At 40.9% G+C, this 23,787-nt stretch overlaps 2 protein-coding genes across 7 annotated transcripts; one reads left to right on the top strand and one right to left on the bottom strand.

The window, feature by feature from the left end:
* The first annotated feature begins 1,966 nt into the window (after positions 1-1,966).
* Positions 1,967-8,208, top strand: spab (space blanket). 3 transcript variants are annotated; one of them, XM_017171576.2, is made up of 6 exons: positions 1,967-1,989; positions 4,890-5,238; positions 6,216-6,342; positions 7,313-7,541; positions 7,597-7,702; positions 7,762-8,208. In XM_017171576.2, exons 2-6 carry the CDS (start codon positions 4,960-4,962, stop codon positions 7,774-7,776), a joined length of 756 nt encoding a protein of 251 aa, XP_017027065.1. In that variant the 5' UTR covers positions 1,967-1,989; positions 4,890-4,959; the 3' UTR covers positions 7,777-8,208. The 3 variants fall into 3 exon arrangements, with proteins under 3 accessions (XP_017027065.1, XP_017027064.1, XP_070140244.1); XM_017171575.2 differs by having other exon boundaries at positions 7,759-8,208; XM_070284143.1 differs by having other exon boundaries at positions 7,749-8,208.
* Positions 8,209-8,923: 715 nt separating this feature from the next.
* babo (TGF-beta receptor type-1 babo) lies at positions 8,924-23,756 on the bottom strand. Of its 4 annotated transcripts, none has more exons than XM_017172100.2 (8): positions 23,042-23,756; positions 22,597-22,932; positions 16,830-16,947; positions 16,495-16,730; positions 12,018-12,248; positions 11,712-11,945; positions 11,116-11,639; positions 8,924-11,060 (listed from the first exon to the last, which is right to left on the bottom strand). In XM_017172100.2, the coding sequence occupies exons 1-8, from the start codon at positions 23,115-23,117 to the stop codon at positions 10,878-10,880; spliced, it is 1,938 nt and encodes a 645-aa protein (XP_017027589.1). In that variant the 5' UTR covers positions 23,118-23,756; the 3' UTR covers positions 8,924-10,877. The 4 variants fall into 4 exon arrangements, with proteins under 4 accessions (XP_017027589.1, XP_017027585.1, XP_017027586.1 ...); XM_017172096.2 differs by lacking the exon at positions 16,495-16,730 and adding an exon at positions 15,797-15,939; XM_017172097.2 differs by lacking the exon at positions 16,495-16,730 and adding an exon at positions 14,491-14,621.
* Between the last annotated feature and the right edge of the window lie 31 nt (positions 23,757-23,787).

The raw sequence follows: 23,787 nt of genomic DNA, 5'->3' as shown, positions 1-23,787 counted from the left end.
GAAATAAGCCGGGGATTCCCCGGCAAAAGAGCGAGATTCAAATAATTTCGGTTGCAGTCTCCGTTTTTTTGAGTACGCGTGCCTAACTTTTGTAGAGTCTGAATGAGAATTACGCTAATTGCAAGCCGTAAGCTTAAGACATATTTATTCTAGTTCTAAGCCTATTTATTTGTCTATTTATTTATTTATGTGAGACGAAACGAAACATAAGGAGGCGAAGCGAAGTGAAACGAAACGAAACGAAACGAAACGATTTGTGCGTTTGATTCAACTAAAAAAATTGTTATTTTCATAGGCAAATTGTTGTTATGTTCAAATGAAAGAGAGAGCAAATGTTTTTAGTTCAATTGAATTTACTAATTTATCGATTTATATTATTAATTTTTTATATAATTACGTTTTATGTTAATTGTTAAGCGAACGAACACAAATCGAAGCGAAAGGAGATCGAAATAAACGACATAATTATTAGTAGAAAGGAATCATGAGTTTTTCTTTGGAATAGAAAATATATTCTTAAATTCCCAAGGTTTATTGCATTTTCCATTCTTCAAGGATTCCGGTTAAGTAACTTTCACTTCCAACTTGACAGAGAGGGAGCACATTTTATGATGCCCCCTTCAATTTTGCAGAAATCAAACAAAAGCAATATATACACGGACACCATGGTGCAATTTCCGCCATCTCCCTTTACATCGCTCTGCAGGCATCCAGTGGAAATGCCACTGCACTCACCCAGAGCCACCTTCCTCACCACCCGGAATATTCAATGTGGGTTTGCCTGGCGGCCAGGGAAATTCCACTACAGCTTCCCCAGATGCCATCGTTGTTGGTAAACTGAAAACAAGGTTAACCCTCTTAGCCAACATGCACTTGCCTTTGCCTCCGCCTCCTCGCTTTGCATGTCTTGTGTCCTAGATTAAGCATTAAAGTTTGCAAAAATATTGCTGTCATAGATGTGTTTCCCAGCCCAAATGATGTTGAGGCATTTTGGTCATTTAATTTGGAATTTCTTCAAATCCATTTTCCGAATTTTGCTGATTTAAAATATTTGGCATAAAATTGGATTCCAGCAGGAAATAGCTCTAAAAATGTTGGATTTATTCAAGGCAGCAAACTTCCAAGGGCCACATTTTCATCAGTATATTGCAAGCTGGTCTAACAAATAACATCAATTTGTAACTTATATTATATGTAGAAAAATTGCTGCACAGGAAATAAAATAATAAAATATAAAATTAATAATATTAAAAGGTAAAAAAGTGGGAAAGTACTATGTTTTCAAAGTGGTTTCAATACGGTTTAAAAACCCATAAAAAAGTCTTGTAAATTATGGTACAAATTTTATGTACACCTCCTTACTTTCTATATATTTCAACATGTTTATTGTTATGTCTATTATAATATATATAAAAAATATTCTGGCCAAGTCTTTTGCCAGTGTATTTCTCTCATTGAAATGAAACGCAAATGCTCTGAGTGGTTCAAATAATTTGCATATTGAATATTCAGTACCAAGGGACTTCTGGACGCTGACAGAGTGCGGGTCTGCTGGTGCGCCACACAATCCTCATTATCCTGATGCAGAAAATATCCTCAAGGCCGGCTGGCTCTTTTCATAAACATTTTTCGGCAACGAAACTGCGTGTTTTCCCTCGTACAGATTTGCCTGCAGGACAACTACATAGTGCCTCGACCAAGGATCCCTTGTTGGTAACATTCATTCGGGCTCATTATATTTGCACTGCGGCCACAAATCTGTGAGAGTGACGTCATGGCCAGCGAATCAAAATTCAAATAAATACGAGAGTAAAGCCGCCGCAATGAAAATTGATTCCTAGGAGCTTTGGCTGCGCCACAAACACACTTAATTCATAAAAATGCGAGGGAAAGCTCCGCGGCCCGAAAGCTCCTCGGCGGCAGCTAGCCGACAGGTGTTGTTTGAGCCAAGTCAGGCAGTCAGTAGCCGACAGGACGAGCAGCCAGCAGGTATGTGCCACAGAGATCCCGATCCCCTTTCGAGTCCTTCCTTCCTCGGCGTGCGGTGAAAGTGAAAGTTTATCCGGAGACCACACACGTGAATTGATGGTGTATCTGGCAGTTCTCGGGTGCGGCAATGTGACGCAGCCCCTGCAACCGCACTCTAAGGGCATCTGCGGGCGTGTCGCAATTACCTGTGTCCAATTGCCAGTCGGAAATGGCTATCTTCGGGTCTCATAAACATTATGGGTAAAACGTGGCGGTGGTGAAGGTGGGTCGCTTGTCAAATAGACGTCGGCATTTGATCCGATTTCTCTCCGGAGTCCCGCCTTCATTTCCAGGAATAGGATGCCGTTCCGGGTAAACGTAAACCATTACCGTATAAGTGTGTAATTATAAGCTAATTTAGCAAGGGTTTTGTTCACACCCAATTTGGGCCTTTTTTCATTTCGTTGAGCATGATATTATACTGCGGTAAGTTGAGTGCCTTTCAAGCAATTACAACTTAAGTGATATCAATTACACTGGCAAAAGGGGACCAAGTTCTTGAGACATTCTTATTAACCTTTATAATTTATAAATTTAAAAAAAATGAGGAAAACAAGATGTTGGAATTTATGGAACCTAGAGAACTCTACATTTCGTTAAAACACGTTTGATATCTTAAATCAGTCAAATATATTGTAAACCCAGATTATAGAAATATTATTTCATTACAATAGTTATTTAATAATTAAATACAAAATACTCTTTAATTTTCAACAATATAATATAACTTCCAGATTGAACCAATATCTTTTAAGTACATTCAAATTTGCAATTGAGGCTACTTATTATTTATAAAACCCGGCAAAATAAACTTATTTAGCATTCAAACTAAGTAAACCCAAGCACATTATTAGTTATCAAAGTGCACATGAAGCATATTTCTTCACGCTAAAGGTCAACTTTTGTCTGCCGGCAGTTGTTGCTCAATTAAGAAACTTTTATCAACTCATCGCTTAAGCGCATCCCAACCCATCTCACCTTCTTCTAATCATTGGCAAACTTTGGCCAATTGTGTAAAATACAAAAGGGAAACTAACTAATTGCGAAACTTTCAAACGGCCCCAAAGCAATTAGCCACCTTTCAGCTGCTAACTTGGCCAGCAAGGCGAGTGGACAGAAGGCCAGAAGTTTAGCCATCATTCGCAAATAGCAGTTTGACACTTTCGTCGCGATAAGGACTTCCCTCTTTGATATGCGTCAGCGGCACTTTGGTTAATTGAGAAATGGGTCCACCCACAATGTATCAATTTCAATATCCTTACCTCTCGCCAACGGATGCGCAATTAGTCGAGATTTGATAACCGTCTCTGGATGGTTAATTGTAATTAGTGTCGTCTTCCGCGGCTGAAAAGGGACAAATCGCCTGGCAACTGGCCAGCGTTTTTGGATGATGGAAAAACAAAAAGAAAACAACAACTTTGGCAAGCCCCTCTTCTATGACGCTGAAAGCAGGAAAAAAGTAATTAAGGAAATGCTAAGGGCAGGCCAAAAAGGACTCTATCTTTGTGCCCGCTTCTACAACATTTGCCTGAGCCACCTCCAGGAGCATTAATGGAATTGCACTCCCACGCCGAAAGGCCGAATAACCGAAAGAAATTCGTGCGACAGCCGGGAAAATGTTTTCGTTTGCCTTGAGCGTGTCAACAGCCTTTCACTCGCTTACTTATTTATGGCAGAGCGGTAACAACTGTTGCCAATTGGCCATTTTTAGCAGGCGAAAGCCAGAAATTCCCACTGAACGAACGAACACTCAAGGTGAGTGAGCGGGCACTGCACCTTGTTGATAATTTAAATAACTGCGCAAATAAGTAGGCAATCATTATTTTTAACCTTTTGAAATGAGTCTATTTTTAAACCAATTTATTTTGAATTAGTTTCATCGATTTAAAGGAAGAAACTTCGAGAAATCGAACAAAAATAATGTTACAATTTCATTTCGACTCTTAGTCTGTGAATTTATAAAGGAAAAGCTAAGAAAATATATACTACAAAATTTATACAAGAAAAGAAATAATTTCAAGTGCAGAAATTACCATAAATATGTTGCTGAGCAAGCTTATTTTTGACTTGCTAAACACACAGGTGATTAAAAAACATGTTGAAGCTTTAAATTCATTTGCTAGAAGCCTTTTTGCTTGAATTATTTTTATTACCTTTCCTAGGGGAAGTTATTATGAAATTCAAATGAAAGGAAAACTTCCCTTTGAGTTTTTTTCAATCCCCCAGGGCAGAAAAACAACTTGGTTGTTTTATTTTTACTTGCGTATATTAATTCACTTAGAAAGGCATCGTTTCTTTTGAGTTAAACAGTTTTTTTTCTTAATTCTACCTTTTACACTCGCAACTGTAATCATAGTTGGTCCCACATGGCGTATGCTTAATTTCCCTGAAATTGCTGTCTTTTTTTATTAGCTATATATTCTCGGCTTAATTGGGTTTTTCGGTCAATAATCGTTTGGCCTTTAAATTTGGCAAATAAGCGAAACGGCTATAACTTGACATATGAACTGTTAACCACGGCCAACATGTGGCCACAACGATTTATGTGTGCGTCTTCCATCCGGCCATAAAACGGTGTACCGGGACCGAGCTGAGCTGGAGACTGGGAATACATAAATTAGGGCACAGCCGGTAATAACACTAAAGGCAAGCCGACAATTTTAATGAGCTGTTGCCTCCGCCTGATAGGCGGGGCATTGCCAGGAGCAGCTACAGAATGGCTATGAATCGCTGCCACATTCTGGCGCTCCATTCGAGCGCATGTTCACGGAAATTCGCTCATCCCGGAGGGCAGCAATTGACTACCGGACAAGCATATGTTTTAATTAAGCGTATACTCCTCTCGCCCTTCATTTTCACAGTTTCACCGGGAGACGGCAGGTAACAGGCAACGGGCAATTTCACTGGCAATGACGTACTAAAGCGACTGCAATGAGCAACATTCCGAGGTGGGCAGCCCTGCTGCTCCTCCTCGGCCTAGCCCAGCAGCTGGACCCCTCGCTGGCCACAGGTGCCTCCTCGTTTGCCTCCGGTAATGCCTGGCAGCGTGGGCTGTTTGGGCGCGATTCCCGTAACATGATGCACCGCCGAGCCCCGTTTTCCTCCGCCGGAGATGGTGGCCTCAATGATTACCTCTCACCGTTTGGCGCCATGGAGCAGGAGCAGAGGGAACTGAGGGAGCAGCATCAACCGCTCCCGCAGCCGCAGCAGGTGAGTGTGGGTGGCAGCAAGTGGCAGTAATCGAAAGTAATTGCAGGGGGAATCAGTAGGGCGTGCAGCCGAGATTGATACAGATTGGATGCAGCTGGAAAATAATTAGTTTTCCTTTTGCATTATGGGGATGATCAAAGAAGCCGGAATAATTCTTGGTAATAAGTTGTCACTTTAAGAACGAATTTATCCTGTATTTAGGATGCAGGTTATGAATTCCAGTTTTTTTTTAGCACTTCTAATAAATTGTTTAAAATTAAAAGAATTTTAAATATATAAACTTACCCAATTTAGTTACCCCTTGTCCTCGGAATGACCTTTAAAAGGTACATAATATGAATTTCATGTATATTTTTTCAATAGGTTTAAACCCAGTTTAATATCCCGCGTATTCCCTGAACCCCCGAAAAACATTTTCGGCAATAAAAACAAGCAGTTTGGTAAGACATTACCAAGTAGCCGTAAAATAACACGATTTACCATTAAATAAAGTGAATATGAACCGTGCTTTCAAATATTTGCATATGCTTTTCAGATAAGCCTCATATTATTTTAATGCTTGGGGTTATTTGAGTTAGAAATACATTCAAAATGATTTCCTCTGCCTTCTTAACTGAACATCACACGTGGCGTGAACCTACACCAGTGCGTATACGCAATGTTGCCACCGCACAAATAGCCATAGGCATTTGGCTCAATGTTTCGCAGCAAATTGAAATTGGAGCCAACGATTCTCGGCATGCTTTTATTTGCCCCCCTTTTGGCTCGGTGTTGGCAATCAACAGCCAAAGTTCAGGGTTCACGGCGATGCTCAAATTAATTAACGCACGACAAGTGTCAGCATTATTGATAACTGCAGCAGTCATCGCAAAAGGCAGAGGCCGGCGTTAATATATCGCATACGCACCGCATGACGGCAGGTCGGAACAAATGCTTCTCTAATTGCCACCGCTTTTTCCCTACCATCGCAACCATAGCTGCGCCAGCAGACCGAGGTCTATGGAATTGTCGAGCCGCTGATTGAGGACACGCCCTGCGCGGACCGCGCCTGTCTGCTCAACGACGACTGCTGTCCCTCCGGGGTCTGCGTCAACACATATGGCGGTAAGTTGGCCTAATTGTACTTTCCATTCGTTCCCACATGCTACAAGTCCACAAAAATATGAATATGTATTTAATTTTATGAGAAATTCATATTCTTTATAAGTAAACGTTAACAGAATTTTTATACCCTTGCAGGGTATTATAATTTCAGTCAGAAGTTTGCAACGCAGTGAAGGAGACGTTTCCGACCCTATAAAGTATATATATTCTTGATCAGCATCAACAGCCGAGTCGATCTAGCCATGTCCGTCTGTCCGTCTGTCCGTCTGTCCGTCTGTCCGTTTCTACGCAAACTAGTCCCTCAGTTTTAAAGCTATCTGAATGAAACTTTGCATATAGTCTTCTATATACTCTCACTGCTATATATGTCGGAACGCGCCGGATCGGACGACTATATCATATAGCTGCCATACAAATGTTCGATAAATTTTTAGAAAAAACATTATAACTTTGCTGTTTTTCAATATTTTTTTTTTTGGCCGTTTTTAGATATGGCCGTTTTATATTATTTTTGAATTTTGGTAAAAATTTTATGAAAATCGGACGACTATATGATATAGCTGCCATAGGAACGATCGAGAAATAAATAGGAAAACAATTATAGCTTCGTTGTTTTTCAACGTATGTTTATCTACTCTGATATATAAGCTTTTTTTATTATTCTAGAATTTTGGTATAAATTTCATAAAAATCGGGCAACTATATCATATAGCTGCCATAGAAGCGATCGGTAAATGTATAAACTGTAAACTGTTACTGTCAAACTGTAAACATAATAAGTATAGGTAAAATTTAATGAAACTCTTTTTTGTGAGTGTTTTCAGCATTTAAATCTATACTATGAACATCAAAACCAATCTGCAAGGGTATACAAACTTCGGCGTGCCGAAGTTAGCTTCCTTTCTTGTTTTTTCTTAAAACCTTTATTATTCAGAGGAAAAGTACTAAGTGCACTTGACTTATTTTCCAGAGGGGAAATGCGTTTATGTGTTTGGAAGGCAGCGAGATTTATGCCAGCGCCACTCGGACTGTCCGCAGGGCAGTGCCTGCATGCTGGTGGCCCAGGAGGGCATCTGGCGTTGCGAGATGGAACCGGAGGCGGGGGCGCCCTCATCCCTGCTGGAGGACATATTCGGGATGAGGCAGAAGCAGCCATTGGGCAGCGAGTGCAGCAGCAGCAGCGACTGCCAGGTGATCAAGTAGGTATTGTGTTCTAAAGTCCTTGAATAATCCCATTCATGGCCTTCCTTGCAGTGGCATGTGCTGCCAGCAGCAGAGGTTGCACCACCGGGGCACCATCAAGCTGAGCTGTGGCTACTTTCGCGATGCCTTCGACTGTGTGGATATGGTCGGATTAGAGGTTAGTCAAAATATAACATAAAAAAAATTTAAATAAACTATTAAAGTTCCCTGCAGCAGTACCATCGCAATTAAGGGCCGCACCGCAGTTCCAAAAATGAAAGCGACAAACGAATCCAAACCGGAAATGAGCCAGCTAAACGATTGAAATAGGGATATCTGAGCCGATGTGTGAGCGTTTCCGGTGGAATTATTACAATATTGCAAACATATCATATTGTTAAACGAATACATATCAATCTTAAAGTTGCTGTAGCCTAGAGCAATCGGATTTAAATAATCAGCATATGAATACTTATTCGCGTACAAAGTTTACTTACTCAAACGAACTTAGATATCTAAATGTGTTTTTAGTAGAAACTCCAAATATACTGACTGAGGCATTCAATGTTATTAACTGCAAGACGCGTTACCCAATGATTCTTTACCATATTCAAGCAACAATTATATCGTTTCCACGTCTAAATGTAAATCGAATACAATAAATGAACATAGCAAAGAGCTGTATATTATTTTTGAACTCATTACAACAGCCACCTGTTGCTCCATGAATTCTACAGAGGCAAAGGCAAAGGTATCCAGGATAATATTTAAATAAAAGCTTTTCCCCCTCGTGAATGGGCAATCAAATATGCAAGGCACACAGGCCATACGCACAAATACATATATTAAATTAGATTTTGCAACTTGTGTGATTTGAAAAACACTCAAGGAACCCCAAGCCTGAGGTGAAATAAATTATCTTTCAAGAAAGTCCGAGGCCTTGTAAATTGAATTTCATTTCAGCATGAAGAATATTTAAAATGGGATCGCAGATACAGTGAATGATGCTTCTTACTCGTCTCTAAATTCCCAAATAAATAAAAACCACTGTATTATTTTTACAAATATTTTCGGTTGGTTTCATATTTGTATTTTTATTTAAAGTGCCAGTAAAAACGCAGCTTAAAGCTAAAAGTTAGACTCTGTTTACACTTTTAACGCTTTTGTTTTTAACATTACACCCATGTAAATCATTCCTCTCTCTCTCTCTCTCTCTCTCTAGCATTCCTTTCCACTCGGTCTGCCTAAATATCTCTCAATGATCCAATTCAATCCTTTTTTTTACGATTAATACACATTACAAAAGTGTGCTCGCTTGAGACATTTTACGCTTACTTGAGCCTAACACAAAGTTCATCGTTTTAGTTCAATAAATCTTGGAAATTTACGAACCGAAATATGTTTTTGCCAGCAAAATAGGATTTATTTTTTTTTGTAAAATTAATTTTTTTTCATGTTTTTGCGCATTGTTCAAGTCTTTTCCTTTTTTTTTTTTGTGTTTTTTTCGATTTTAATTGAATCCTAAACTCAGTTCAAAGTAAGTTGGTTTTTTGGTTTGGATCAAGGGCTAGGGCTATGGGTTATAGGAAATACCCCATAAGGGAGGTTTCTTTTAGGGGCTTTATGTCTTATAAACAACTTTCGACTTAAACTTAGCTTGGAACACAATCAAACATTTATCGATTTTCGTGTTTGACTCGCACCCACGGACCGCACAGACTATTTACAGATTTTACAATTACAGGAATAGTTTCAAAAACTAAATATACGTACGCATGTGAATATAGCTAACAAAAAAATTAGTTTAGATTTTTGTTTCCCAAAGAAATCGCACAGGTAATGATTAACTTCGGTAAGACTAAATTAAAATAGGAAAATAAATTTCGCAGGCCGAAAGGTAACAATATGCTCTATGTATAGTAGCTAAAATTGATTCATAATCCTAATTACAATCTGGCATGCACTGATCATACAAACGCTTACTCGTGTAGCTTACATCGAAATGATTAAAATGTTAATTAATGTTTACTTTAATCTCTCAGCTGGCGTGTGTGTGTGTGTGTGTGTGTGTGTGTTGGGGAAATGTGTGTGTGTTATGTGGAAGCTACTATTGCATTCTGGTTGTGGTTTCTGTATGCAGGTATACCTTGACAATGGACTCATTTAGCTTTATGGCATTTGATGTGACAAATTAATTAACTCACTGAGCTGTGTGTTGTGTGTATTGTGTGTGTGTTTACCGACTTAAATTAGTTGTTTCGGTGTTTGTTCTTGAAACATTGAGTTTCTTGGAATTTACAAACGAAGCAAATATAGTTTACAATTCATATATAAATATCTTGGTAATAATCTTAGTTTTGTTTAATTTGCTTTGTTTTAACGACTAAAATAAAATAGGAAGAACAAGCTTTGGTTATAAAAGAACAAGAAACAAATCATTGTGAAGGACAGGTGAAGTGAATGTTAAATGCGAAATGCGAACAGATGAAATAACAAAAAATAATAGGCATGTATGATGAAGATGAGAAATGGTTGAGAGTTCTGATGTAGACATTTTTAAAATAGTTTCAACTTAGGTTAACAAAGAGTAAGCTCTGCTCAATCGCTATACGTATGGGTGTACACTTAGGGGCAAAGTGCTCGATATACATAAATTAAGCTTAGGGAGGCACAGCAGCAGCAAAAGCGGCATGGGCTTGGCAAGCTGCACGCAAGCGGGCGGCGCACCAAATTGAATATTTTAATTTTTAATTACTTTTTACTTTATTTTACTTTACGATTTCCTGAGTGTTTTGTTGGTTTTTAGAGCTACAATTTCTCAAATCTCTTTTCAGATGTTCTTGGTTGTGGCTGTATTTTATTTTTCTCTTTTTTTTGGGCTTGGTTTTCACTGCTTTCCACTGCTGCTCAGTCTTGACAAAGTCTTACTGTATTTCTCGTTTTGTATTTATCGTTTCGTTTCGTTTACTGGAACAGGATTTATAAAAAATATATATAGAGTGTTTTTATAAAATGTTTGCTTGATGGCGTATAACTATGCCCTAATTGGTAGCTTTAATGGCAGTGCGGCAGTTTCCTTTGGTGCGCCGCCCTGCTCACGCTGCCCGGAAACGAGCGAATCTCGGGGGAAATGTCAACGAAGGTTATGTACAATAGTTCAGGACGCGAAACTAATAACAAAGCAAAGCGTGGGAAACGTTAAGGATGAGTTAGCACTTAATATTTACAAATTTCTTTGTATTTCTGGAACTGCTTCGCAGGCGCTGCCAGGACATATAAGGTAACACGGGGCCAGGTTACAGGTTACTAATGTACGCTTCCTTCCGATCCTCCTCGCCAAACTAGACCCACAATCAGTTCTTGACCTTGTCCTCCACACTAATGCTGGCCAGTGTCTTTTTGATGCGCAGCGCAGTTAGGCGGGCCACGGGATTGGGGTACCAGCACTCCTTCATCACCTTGGCCATGTTGTGGAGCACGTCGGAGGCGTGCCAGCGATTCGGAATATTCGGGCGGCTCTTTTCAATGCACACGACCTGTAAGGGAGTCACAAATGTATCCAGAGGCCTTTCAACAGCTTCCAAGGCTTACCTTTTTCATCTCCTCAATGCTGGGATCCGGCTGCACGGCGTCGTAGTAGGGCAATTGGTACTCATCGTAGATCATGCCCATGTTGCAGCGACGTGCAATCTCCCAGAGTATTAAGCCGAAGGCGTACACATCCGCCCGCTTGTACGAATCAAAGTGCTGGGCATTCATGCTCTCGTCCAGCACCTCGGGTGCCATGTATCGCTTAGTGCCCACACGATGCGTCGAGGGTATGTCCACCGAGTCATCTTTTTCAACATGCCGCACGGCCAGACCCAAATCGCCAATGGCACAGCTCAGGTTCGACTTGACCAGTATGTTCTTGGACTTGAGATCGCGATGGGCAATGGCCGGCTTGCCGCGCGTGCCCACAATATCCATGTGCAGATGGGCCAGACCCGTGGCAATGCTCAGCGACATGTTCAGCATGGTGTTGGTGTCCACCGTGTGCGTGGTCAAATAGTCAAAGAGCGATCCGTTCTCATGGTAATCGGTAACAAGCCACAGCTGGGTCCAGGTTCCGTTGTCTGTGGAGGTAAAATTCAATAAGAAGCATTAGTATTTAGGAAATGTCTTTAAAGACAGAATGATTGGCTCACCCTTGTTGTCCGCCGCTATGAAGCCCAGAATGTTCTCGTGCCGAAGCATTACGGTCTGATAGATTTCCGCCTCGCGGAACCAGGAGCACTCCTCTCGACTGGAGAAGATCTTAACCGCCACGTTCTCACCGCGCCAGCGTCCACGCCAGACCTCGCCGAAGCGTCCCTTTCCGATCACATGGCACAGCTGCACCTGACGTGCAATGGAACGCTGCACCAGCAGAGGCAGGCCAGCTGAAAGGAAGCACAAGGAATTAGCTTCTGTAAGAAGGATCTAGGCGGGATTTACCCCGCCATGGAACTCACCCGAACCCGAACCGGATGTCGTCATCTCGATAATGTCGTGTATGGTTGTGTTCCCATTCAGTATGGGATCGTACACCGAATCCTCCTTGGCAAACGGCCTGCCGCTGGCCAAGCGCTTGCGGCGTTGACAATAGTACCAGGAGCTAGTGCCCGAGACACAGATGAAGAGTGTGACGCCCACGATGATGCCCACCAGCTCCCAGCTGCTCAGGTGGCGGGAGGGCATAAGATCTGGCAGAGTCGAACAGAAAGATCATTAGTATTTGGGCCAGCAAAGGAAACTCCATTGAGATGTGCGAGAATTAATGGAAAATAAATACAAAGAGTATGCATAATGCTAGTCATTAAGTAAATAGCGTTAACAGGTAAATGTGCGTGATAACAGGTAGAAAACAATGTGCAAAACAAAACGAAACAATTCCGAAAACCAAAAGCACATTCCACACACATGGTTAGCGGGATTAGTACAACTTAAATGTAATAATTTATGTACAAAAAACCGCACTGACCTGCACATAATTATTTGGAGTTATTTACAAACCTTGGCATAGAACGACACGAGCTTAAAAACTACTTCTAAACTACGAAATAATGTAAAAAATACGAGAGCGAGAAAGGGGGATATTCCCTTTGTGTACTTTTTTGACTGTTTCACAGAGAAACAAAACGAACCAAATCCAAACCCAATTCCGAACAGAGATATGCCGCAGACGAACAAACTCATACATACACGTACAAACCTCCCACTGAACAAACACAAAAGTGCAATGGAAATGAGCGAACCACTACGAAAAACAATATGAGCAACTTCGCTGAATCGAAACCCAAATGCCCTCACAGAAGTTAAAGAAAATTTAATTAAGATCAAGAGGTTCTACAGAAATATCTAGGGATTTGAAATTACTAAATAATGTGTCTATAATGAGGCTTAAAAAATCTCTGTAGCACCCCCAATGCCTGAATTCAAAATCCCACTAAACGGGGCCTAAGAGTATGCAATATTCTAAAAATATTCCTAGGGGAATATGAAGAATAACTCATTGACGGATTTTCAAATGAAAGTTAAGTTAATTTTGTATATGATAAAGAGTTTACGTATAAATAACTGGGTATCTAAGAAATGTCCGCTAAATAAATCCTAAAATATGTAAATGTACCCAAAAATGATATTATTTTAAATATTATTCAAGTCTCGGTAACAACATGTGGCCTAATCTAACTTCTGTGAGGGCAATAAGTATGAAAAAGCGGCAGACGGCCAGGCAAAAATGCGGCCATTAATGAATGAAATGAGAGAACGTTGACTGCGACTGCTGCAACTGCAACAGCAGCTTTGGCAGCGGCAGTGCACATGAATGAATGGCGAAACTGCATAAACACAAAAAGGGCAGACACAGATACACACTCACACACAGACTATTAAGGGGAGTGGGCGAATGAAGGGGCTGGAGTGGGGCCAACAAAGGCACCCCCTCGTCTCCTTGGACCTGTGTGGTTGCTGCTGCCGGCGGCGGCGGCCCTTGAGACAGGTTTGTTGTTGCCACGCTGAATGCCTTGCTTACTTCCTTCTCAAATGCGTTTTAACAAGTCAATGCGATGACGACGATGATGACTCAAAAGGTCAGGTCAGTAGACAAGCCCACAAAACGATGCAGCAACGCTTAGAAGTTGACAGGTGAAAGGTGGCGTTGGTGGGTTGGTGGGTTGGCGGGCCAGCAGACGAGGCCACAGACAAGGTAACAATGCAGTGCGTGTGTAATACACATGAGATGTGCCAAAGAAAAGTCGACGTACAAACAAGGGAAAAACAACGAAATATTATGAGCGTAATTTATATATAGTCCTGTTCCCGAATTCATTATCAGAGTATTTGGCAACCTAAACTTTTTTAATTACATTGAAATTTAATACATTCAACATTAATTCTTTCGTAGAATTTTCACTTTATTTATTATATAAAACCAATACTAAAGGCTTTCAACACCAAAGAATTCTAAGAATAGTATTAATACAACAATTTTCTGGCATTTATTCTTAAAAAATTAATTTAAAAAAATTTAAATTTTAACTGCAATAATTTATATTAAACCTCCAAAGAAATAGAACTCGGAAACAGGCCATATTCTTCTCTTACACCTATTCTCCCCTCTCGAAGGACGAACAAGGACGTGGACGTGGACGAGCGAAGGGGGCTGTGGCTGGGGGACAGGTGGGCGCTGAAAGCGTGGGTGTGTGTGCAAATGTGTGTGTGTCGGCCAGGTACATATGCTTATGCGTATATATATGCAAATATTTCTTTCTTGTATGATTTCAATGTGTTACAAATTTGAGTATACCAAGGAGAAAAAAAAAGACAAAAAACTACGCAAATGAGGTGGTGCAATGGCATGGGCGTGGCTGCGCTTCGATGGCTGGTGGTGGGATATATTTTTTGTGTTTTTTGAGGTGGTTTCTGGTGCATTGCTGATCTCACCTGGTAGGACACCACTGTAATTCTCACGCGTATTGCACATATCTGTGTTGCAGCACTTTGTGGCGGCTGTCAGCGAATTGACTTTGCACGAGGTCGGATCTTCGGGTGGCAAGTGGCCTGCGTGCAGGCATCTACATACATAATATTTAGTTGGGGTTTGCGTTTAACTACTTTGTTGCTTTAGCTGGTGTTTGGTTTTAGTACTACATCTAAGTTAGGTTCTAGGATTTTGGGTTTATTGGGGGGTTAAGATTAGCACTTGGAATTGTTCTTGTTGCTGTTGTTGTTTGTTGCGGTGGTGTGCAGTTGTTGCGAAGCAGCTTTTGTTACCACTTACAAGCTACAAATTTAGCGAATTTTTAGCCAGGAGAGCCAGGGAGCAGTAAGGGGTGGGGGCCAGGTGGTGGATAGATTTTCAGCTGCAGCAGGTGGATTCCATTGTGTTTTCAGTGCGGACGCAATAAGCAAAGTCTGTGGGGTATCACAAAACCCGGGAGAATGCGGGGGGAAACCATTGCCAAATGCGGGGGAGGTGGGATATATATTTCTATGCCAGGTAATCAGGTCAGTTCCCTATTTAACTTTCGAGGACTTTCAGGGCTAATTGGGTAATATAAACCAAGGATACACAATATTCTCTGCCAGATCTAAATAGTCGCCAAGGTACTTTGAGACAGATAGAGCACACTTTCAGTCCGATACCTTGCCATATTGATAGTGATGGTGGAAAAACTTGCAGAAAATGCAAATTCCCACAACAAAACCGAGCAAAAGACCTTGCCAGAGGGGAAAATCGAATAATTAACGCACCTTAAGTGGAAAGATATAAGTACATATAAGTATCTACAAACTACAAACATTCGATTTGACTTTGCCAAGATACTTGGGCATGCATAGAGTTACGTGTAATTTATTAGGATAAGGTGTAAGCTTGATATCCCGTAGAAGATCTAGGGCGTGTGTGTATGTTGTGTGTTCCACAGGGAAAGCAAATAGTAAAGTAAGGAAACAAAAAGGGGAGGAGTACAGGAGGAGGCCCGAAAAGCGAATAAAAAAGTGCAAATAGTTAAGGTAAATAGTAAACTCTGAGCCTATACGAAATATAAATAAAAACAGACTAGTCTAAACCAAAAAACAAAGTATATTATTACAGATTATTTGATTTTAAATTATTGTTTTTTTTATTGCAGATGCAGTGCATATAATTAGGCAGAGTGTTTGGTTGTTTAGAGAAATAGAAGTGCAAACTAAGGAGAGAAATTGTATTGTTGTGTGTTTGGTTTTTGTTACTTGAATGTTGCTGTACCTTTTTCAAATAGCCTCTTCATTATCTCATTCTTATTGCAGAAGTCATTCTTACAACACTCAATCCTATACGTATCGTACTTGAGGCTACTGGTGAGGCACTCGAAGGGAATACGCCGCATATCGTATTTCATTTCCATGCATCTATTTGCAATCGTTTTCAATACATTTTTCGAGTTTACGGGGCCGCGAGGGGGAGCGAAGGAGAGGGCGGTTGGTGGGGCGGGGGAGAGAGAGAAAACATAACAATAAAAACACAAATTAGTATTGCTTGGCATTGGTTGTTGGTTGGTTTTTGCTGCTGCTGCTTCTGCCGATGCTGCGGCCGCTGTGTTTGCCGGACGGCGTGTGTCTTTCGGCTTGTGTTGCTAATTGAGATTTCAGTCTGGTTAGTAGCAATAAAAGTATTATAATTATATTTAAAACGAATTATAAAACGCCGCTCTGGTTCTCAGAAGGTATATTCATTAGTAGTGCTCTGCATTTGCGGGTTACGATCATTTCAAAACTTCAACTCAACGGGCAAAACTGGGTGGAAAGCAGTCCAAGGAACGATCAAACTGGGCAACTCTTTTGTTTGTTTTTGCTGTTTGCGAACGACGTGCGTGAGAACAGGGGGACAGAGGTGTAGTTGGGAGTCACGAGTCAGAGAGAAAGGATTTTTTTGGAGGAGCGAAACACGTGCAGAAGCGCACGCACCTTCGACAGTCACCGACGCCAGCCGCCCGTCCTCGAACTCGATGTGCGAGGGATTCAGCCTGGTCGGCTTGATCCTCTTGATCAGGGGCCGCAGATCCCGATTGCAGAAGTCGCGGTCGTTGCAGCAGGCGTGTCCGCCACGCCGGGCCACCGGACGGGCGGTGGGTCCGCCATTCCTGCCCTCATTGCACCAGATGAAGCGGCCCGGCGGAAAGCTCTGCGACATGTTTAGGCATCTGCAGATCGCCGCAGACCATAAAGACACACATCACATTCACAGGTGCTGCTAACTCTCGGGGGAAAGTGCTAACCTACGCCACGGGGGCGGAACTCACCTGAAACTGAAGAGTATGGTGTCATCCGGATTCTTCTCCACCGACGTGAAGCAGAAGCCATCCGTCTCGCATATGTAGTTTGTTTCCTTGCATATGTCGCAGTGGCACTTGATAAGTACTAAGGATCACAGAGAAAGAGGAAAGGTTTGGATTAAGATTAAGCAACTTATGAGAAGCTAACATTTTTATACCCTTGCAGGGTATTATAATTTCAGTCAGAAGTTTGCAACGCAGTGAAGGAGACGTTTCCGACCCTATAAAGTATATATATTCTTGATCAGCATAAACAGCCGAGTCGATCTAGTCCGTCTGTCCGTCTGTCTGTCTGTCCGTCTGTCTGTCTGTCCGTCTGTCCGTCTGTCCGTCTGTCTGTCTGTCCGTCTGTCTGTTTCTACGCAAACTAGTCCCTCAGTTTTAAAGCTATCTGAATGAAACTTTGCGTATAGTCTTCTATATGCTCTCACTGCTATATATGTCGCAAAGGGCCGGATCGGACGACTATATCATATAGCTGCAATACAAATGTTCGATATATTTGTAGAAAAAAAATTAGAACTTTGATGTTTTTCAACATTTTTGCACCATTTTTTAGATATGGCCATTCTATATTATTTTAGAATTTTGGTATAAATTTTATCAAAATCGGACGACTATATGATATAGCTGCCATAGGAACGATCGAGAAATAAATAGGAAAAAAAATTATAGTTTCGTTGTTTTTCAACGTATGTTTATCTACTCTAAGGTATAAGCTTTTTTTATTATTCTAGAATTATGGTATAAATTTCATAAAAATCGGACAACTATATCATATAGCTGCCATATAAACCGATCGGTAGATGTAGAGAAAATGTAAAACTGGGAATGTAAAACTGTAACTGTCAAACTGTAAACATAATAAGTATAGGTAAAATGTAATGAAACTCTGTTTTGTGAGTGTTTTCAGCATTTAAATCTATAATATAAACATAGAAACCAATCTGCAAGGGTATACAAACTTCGGCGTGCCGAAGTTAGCTTCCTTTCTTGTTTAATGATTAAATTATTAAGATTTTATTGACTTATCGAAATATGTATGTCTAATGACAATTATTACATTTTTTGATCATCAGAAGACCTTAAAAATATACACCTTACTTGAGCTTTAAATCTATATTTTTCACAAGATATATTATACACACATACATACATGCTTGCATAAAACATTTTGCTCGATTTTAAAGTTTACCTCTATTTATTATACCCTTGCAGGGTATTATAATTTCAGTCAGAAGTTTGCAACGCAGTGAAGGAGACGTTTCCGACCCTATAAAGTATATATATTCTTGATCAGCATCAACAGCCGAGTCGATCTAGCCATGTCCGTCTGTCCGTCTGTCCGTCCGTCTGTCCGTTTCTACGCAAACTAGTCCCTCAGTTTTAAAGCTATCTGAATGAAACTTTGCATAGAGTCTTCTATATACTCTCACTGCTATATATGTCGGAACGGGCCGGATCGGACGACTATATCATATAGCTCCCATATAAATGTTCGATAAATTTTTAGAAAAAAAATTATAACTTGGCTGTTTTTCAATATTTTTGCATCATTTTTATATATATTATTCCAGAATTTTGGTAAAAATTTTATGAAAATCGGACGACTTTATCTTATAGCTGCTATAGGAACGATCGGAAAATGAATAGGAAATAAATTAAAACTTCGTTGTTTTTCAACATATTCTTATCTACTTTTAGATATAAGCTTCTTTTATTATTTCAGAATTTTGTTAAAAATTTTATAAAAATCGGACAACTATATCATATAGCTGCCATATAAACGATCTGTAAATGTGGAGAAAATGTAAAGCTTTGAATGTAAAACTGTAACTGTCAAACTGCAAACATAATAAGTATAGGTAAAATGTAATGAAACTCTGTTTTGTGAGTGTTTTCAGCATTTAAATTTATAATATAAAAATCAAAACCAATCTGCAAGGGTATACAAACTTCGGTGTGCCGAAGTTAGCTTCTTTTCTTGTTTTTGTTTAAATTATATCAAATACTGTAAACATTATGATTTTATACTTAAGGGGGGATATACATGTAAGCGGTCAAAATTTGGCCATTTTTCGTGAATTTTTTTTTATAAGAAATAGTCAAGCAATCGTCGTGAAACTTTGGATATAGTTAAAAGTAGAATCAGAGATGATAAAAAAAATTAGTTATAAACAATATTTTACAAAATGGCGGACTTATGGAACATATGCCGTAGCGCCTCGAGCTTTGATTTGCCGTGCTATGGACACGATAGAGCTCGTAATTCCAGTCCGAAATCCGTAAACTAAATTTTTTTGTATTCATTACACCTTTATCTTCTATTTGAACCTAAAAAACCAAAAAGAAATCAAGACAAAAAAAATAAATTTTGATGTCAAGGAAAAAATGCCATTTTCAGGTGATCAGTTTTCACTTCCCACCCTCTTAAAAAATAGTAATACTCAGTTTTATAACAACCATGTAGGTTCAAATAGAAGATAATTTCATGCTGATTATAACAATTTTTGATTCACTCCGATATGTTACATAGTTTTTTGTGAATCGTGTCCAGAGCATAGGTAGAAATGCAAAAATTAGAAGCTGAGAAAAAGACGTTTAAAGTTTTTGATGCGCCCACGTTAACACTTGTGAACCTTGCGTGCATACTTGATTTGAGGCACTTAGAGTTGGAATTCGATAATGAAACTTACACACTATATTCTTTAAATAATAAACTATTTTTTAAACCAAAAAAAAAATTTGCCCAACAAATTTTGGTTTACATGTACAGTGGTGCTCATAGACTTAAGCCACAAGACTTCATCCAAGAATTTTAACGAAAATTAAGAAAAGTTTTTATTCCACAGCTCCAATTATTTGTGTCACATTAGTTCTATATATCAGTGTTCTAATAAAAGAATAACCAAGTTATAAAAATATATATTCAACGAAAAATTAAAAAAATCTGAGACCAACCCCAAAATGTCCTGCTCACATACTTAAGCCACCTGGAAGAAAATGATCCAAAAAGTTAAAATTTGGCCAATATTCCTTATAATTTTAATAAATTTAGTTTAATATTAAGTGGGATGACCTTTCTGATTAAGAACAGCGGAGCAACGCTTTGGCATTAAGCCCACAAGACGTGCGCACTGATGAGGGGTGATTTTCTTCAACTCTTCCTGCAAAATATGCCAAAATCGTTTTTTTTTTTGCTGTTTTTTTTGGCCAACGACTTGTTTAAGAATACCCCACAAGTTCTCTATAGGGTTCAAGTCGGGGATCTGCGGTAGCCATTGCAAAACATTGATTGTCTCTTGGCTAAGCCACGACTTGACTATCTTGCTGGTGTGTTTCGGGTCGTTGTCCTGTTGAAATATCCAGGCAAGTGGCAAATTATCGGCATATTCTCCAGATAAATTGTTAATAAGGATGTCCCTGTACATTTCGCCGTTCATAATGCCTTCTATCTTCTTTTGGAGACCTACGCCCGATGCGGTGAAACAGCCCCAGACCATAATCGAAGCGCCACCATGCTTAACGATCTTTTTCGTGTATGTTTGATTGTTTGGAGCGACGAATCCAAGTTTAATGTCTTTGGGAGTGATGGTAAACCATATGTACAACGTCCTCCCAACAAACAATTGGACCCCAAATACACGAGAAAGACCGTTAAACATGGTGGCTCTTCGATTATGGTCTGGGGCTGTTTCACCGCATCGGGCGTAGGTCTCCAAAAGAAGATAGAAGGCATTATGAACGGCGAAATGTACAGGGACATCCTTATTAACAATTTATCTGGAGAATATGCCGATAATTTGCCACTTGCCTGGATATTTCAACAGGACAACGACCCGAAACACACCAGCAAGATAGTCAAGTCGTGGCTTAGCCAAGAGACAATCAATGTTTTGCAATGGCTACCGCAGATCCCCGACTTGAACCCTATAGAGAACTTGTGGGGTATTCTTAAACAAGTCGTTGGCCAAAAAAAACAGCAAAAAAAAAACGATTTTGGCATATTTTGCAGGAAGAGTTGAAGAAAATCACCCCTCATCAGTGCGCACGTCTTGTGGGCTTAATGCCAAAGCGTTGCTCCGCTGTTCTTAATCAGAAAGGTCATCCCACTTAATATTAAACTAAATTTATTAAAATTATAAGGAATATTGGCCAAATTTTAACTTTTTGGATCATTTTCTTCCAGGTGGCTTAAGTATGTGAGCAGGACATTTTGGGGTTGGTCTCAGATTTTTTTAATTTTTCGTTGAATATATATTTTTATAACTTGGTTATTCTTTTATTAGAACACTGATATATAGAACTAATGTGACACAAATAATTGGAGCTGTGGAATAAAAACTTTTCTTAATTTTCGTTAAAATTCTTGGTTGAAGTCTTGTGGCTTAAGTCTATGAGCACCACTGTATATCCCCCCTTAAAGCGCGCCTAAACAAATATGTTTTCCAATTATCTAGACGTCATTCAACCCCTCTTCTCAGATTCATATCCGATTGAGGCAAATCAATCAATTAGATGCTGGCAGAAATTAACTAATTAGAGAACGAAAAGCTCCATAAATCACACGCTCGCTGATTGGCATCTCCTTTGGCTGTGGCCGCAAGCGCGGATTTGCCATAACCATGCCCACGGGGCACCTGGACGAGCACATGCTCGCCCAGTAGACGGCCACATCCACATCCAAATTAGAGGTTTACGCCGATGGTTAAAGGCATCGGCTGCGGCGTAGAGGTCAAAATGACTCGGCGGCGGCGGGGGAGTAGTCCGAAAGAACCGGCGGCGGCGGCGCGTCAAATAAGGCAAAAAGGCCATTTTAATGAGTTATTTATTTTTTTTAAAGTTTTATAAAGAACAATGACACTGAAGGCCGCGCTGAAGCTGCGCCGATGCCGCACCAGCGGCGCGCCGCGGCGCGCCGTTATTTTCATAATTTGGCGGCGGCGCGTCAAATAAGGCAAAAATCGGCGGCGGCGGCGGCGTGGCGCGGCGGCGTATATGTCTAATCCAAATCCACCGACACCGCCGAGAGCGTGATGAAACAAAAACAAAACCATTTAGCATTAACAAAGCAGACGCGGAGAAGACAAGTGCAAAGTGGAGGGCCAGACAATGCGACCAGTTTTCCCTTTCCCCCGGTCTCCGGCCACGGTGCTTAGGCCTGCTTTTTTTTTTTTTTTTGCGCCGACTGCAGTTGCAAGTGCAACGAGCAAATGCATCCAGACGTGGGGGTGTCTGCTGGCAAAGCAGCGTTGGAGTGGGCCACGAGAGCTGTCTGGCTCAGCTCATTGACACCGCGCCAAGCTGACGTCACGAGATGGAAATGGAATCGAAGACGGAGAAGGCCTTTTAGGAGTATTCAGAGTCTTAGAGGTGTTACAGTCACGCGAGATACACTCAGAGCAAAATTAGGTACCAGGATTTACAAAATTGGTATTAAATAAACAAATACCTATACAACTATTACTTTACCTTCGTCGAAGGTAGATCTAATAAATATTAGATTCTATCGGTCTCCCCACTATTGCCCAAGTTACTACACTACAATATCAATTACAATAATAAGTCAATTTATCAATATACAAAAAAAAAAACTACTCAAGTTCTAATAGTTAAAAACCAAATTTGTTTAGCTTTAATCTTTTTTGGAGATTGAAATTCAAAAAAATTTTAAAATTCAATTTCAGTTAAGACTTTATCATAGCTTAGAGACTTTTAGAAAGTCTAGACTTACCTTCTGGCTTCTTGGCGCTGGGCTGTGCAACGTAGACGGGCAGCTGGGTGGCAGCGGCCGTAGCAAGCGCTCCAGGTCCGTCACCGTCTTGCGGCAGCAGCATGGCCACAGCACTGCTATTATTGTTACTATTGTTGTTGTTGTCATGGCTCCTGTTATCAGCGGACAGCGACGACGATGGCGACTGATAAGCCTGGCCAGCTGTTCCGTTCGCCGCCCTCACTGCTGGCGCCCTGGTCGGTTGCCATTTCCCATTGGCGCGAGATGCAACGGCGGGTTCGGAGGCGACCCGGGAGCCATTCTGACTAGTGTCCAGCACCCATTCGACGGGGGAGGCTGCATGGGGAGATGGATTTGGGGGGAATTTAGGTTAGTTTCGCACCTGCTTTAGAGCTTGGGGGTTTTTTCTCGTAGAGTATAGAGGGATGTGGAGAGCACAACTCACCGACGACGGCGGCGGCGGCGAGCAGAGCGCCCAGGAAGATTAGCCGGTGCACAGATAACATGTTTTGTGCGCGCATCGATAGTGCGACTCGAGCGCTGTGTGCCTATTGTTATTGTTTGCTGCTTTGGGGCTTTTCTTTTGTTTTCCACGATCGCACGCACACGCACACACATGGACATAAACAGAGCACGGCGCAAGTTCAAAGTCTGGGCCCGCCGATTTCACAGTTTTTTGCTAAAGGAGCAGCAAAGCAGGAGTTGCCGCAACAGGAGAAGGAGCAGGAAGCGTAGAAGGACCGCAGACAGCCACTAATTGGCACCGAATTGCGCATTTATCGCGTAGGACACGCGCCCGTCGATGCTCACATTTTGCGAGGGCATCTCTGCCTTGCTTTTCATATGTTTTGCAAGACTTTGCAAACGGGGAACTGCCCCACCGAAACTAGAACTAGAACTTCACTCCACTCCGCCCAATTTGGATGGAAAAACTGCTTCACATTTCACGGACGAGGCGAGGGCGACTTTTCAGGCGGATTTTCATCACGTGATTTCAGTCGGACACTCCGCGGATTTGCAATAATTTCGTATTCAGCGCGGTGGCCGGCACCTCGAGGTGTCTTGTCCGTCCGATTGTTTGTATTAATTGCCTTTATTTTATGTTAAATATACAATTTTGTGCAGCGAAAAATCCGCGTTTGTGTGTGTGGGGATGTGCAGTGTTGCCAGTTTAGCTTATTTCAGGCTAGA

Source organism: Drosophila kikkawai, chromosome 2R (assembly GCF_030179895.1).
Source record: "Drosophila kikkawai strain 14028-0561.14 chromosome 2R, DkikHiC1v2, whole genome shotgun sequence".
Taxonomy (NCBI): Eukaryota; Metazoa; Arthropoda; class Insecta; order Diptera; family Drosophilidae; genus Drosophila; species Drosophila kikkawai.
This window is presented reverse-complemented; position numbering and strand designations above follow the sequence as displayed.

Excerpts from the sequence above, each read along its gene's own strand:
- spab (XM_070284143.1), top strand. The coding sequence starts at position 4,960 with ATGAGCAACATTCCGAGGTGGGCAGCCCTGCTGCTCCTCCTCGGCCTA. Across the intron at positions 7,542-7,596 it reads AGCGACTGCCAGGTGATCAA|TGGCATGTGCTGCCAGCAGC; the intron begins GTAGGTATTGTG and ends CCTTCCTTGCAG. Across the intron at positions 7,703-7,748 it reads TGGATATGGTCGGATTAGAG|TTCCCTGCAGCAGTACCATC; the intron begins GTTAGTCAAAAT and ends AAACTATTAAAG.
- babo (XM_017172100.2), bottom strand. The coding sequence starts at position 23,117 with ATGCGCGCACAAAACATGTTATCTGTGCACCGGCTAATCTTCCTGGGC. Across the intron at positions 16,948-22,596 it reads CAGCGCCAAGAAGCCAGAAG|TACTTATCAAGTGCCACTGC; the intron begins GTAAGTCTAGAC and ends TGTGATCCTTAG. Across the intron at positions 11,946-12,017 it reads GACATCCGGTTCGGGTTCGG|CTGGCCTGCCTCTGCTGGTG; the intron begins GTGAGTTCCATG and ends GCTTCCTTTCAG.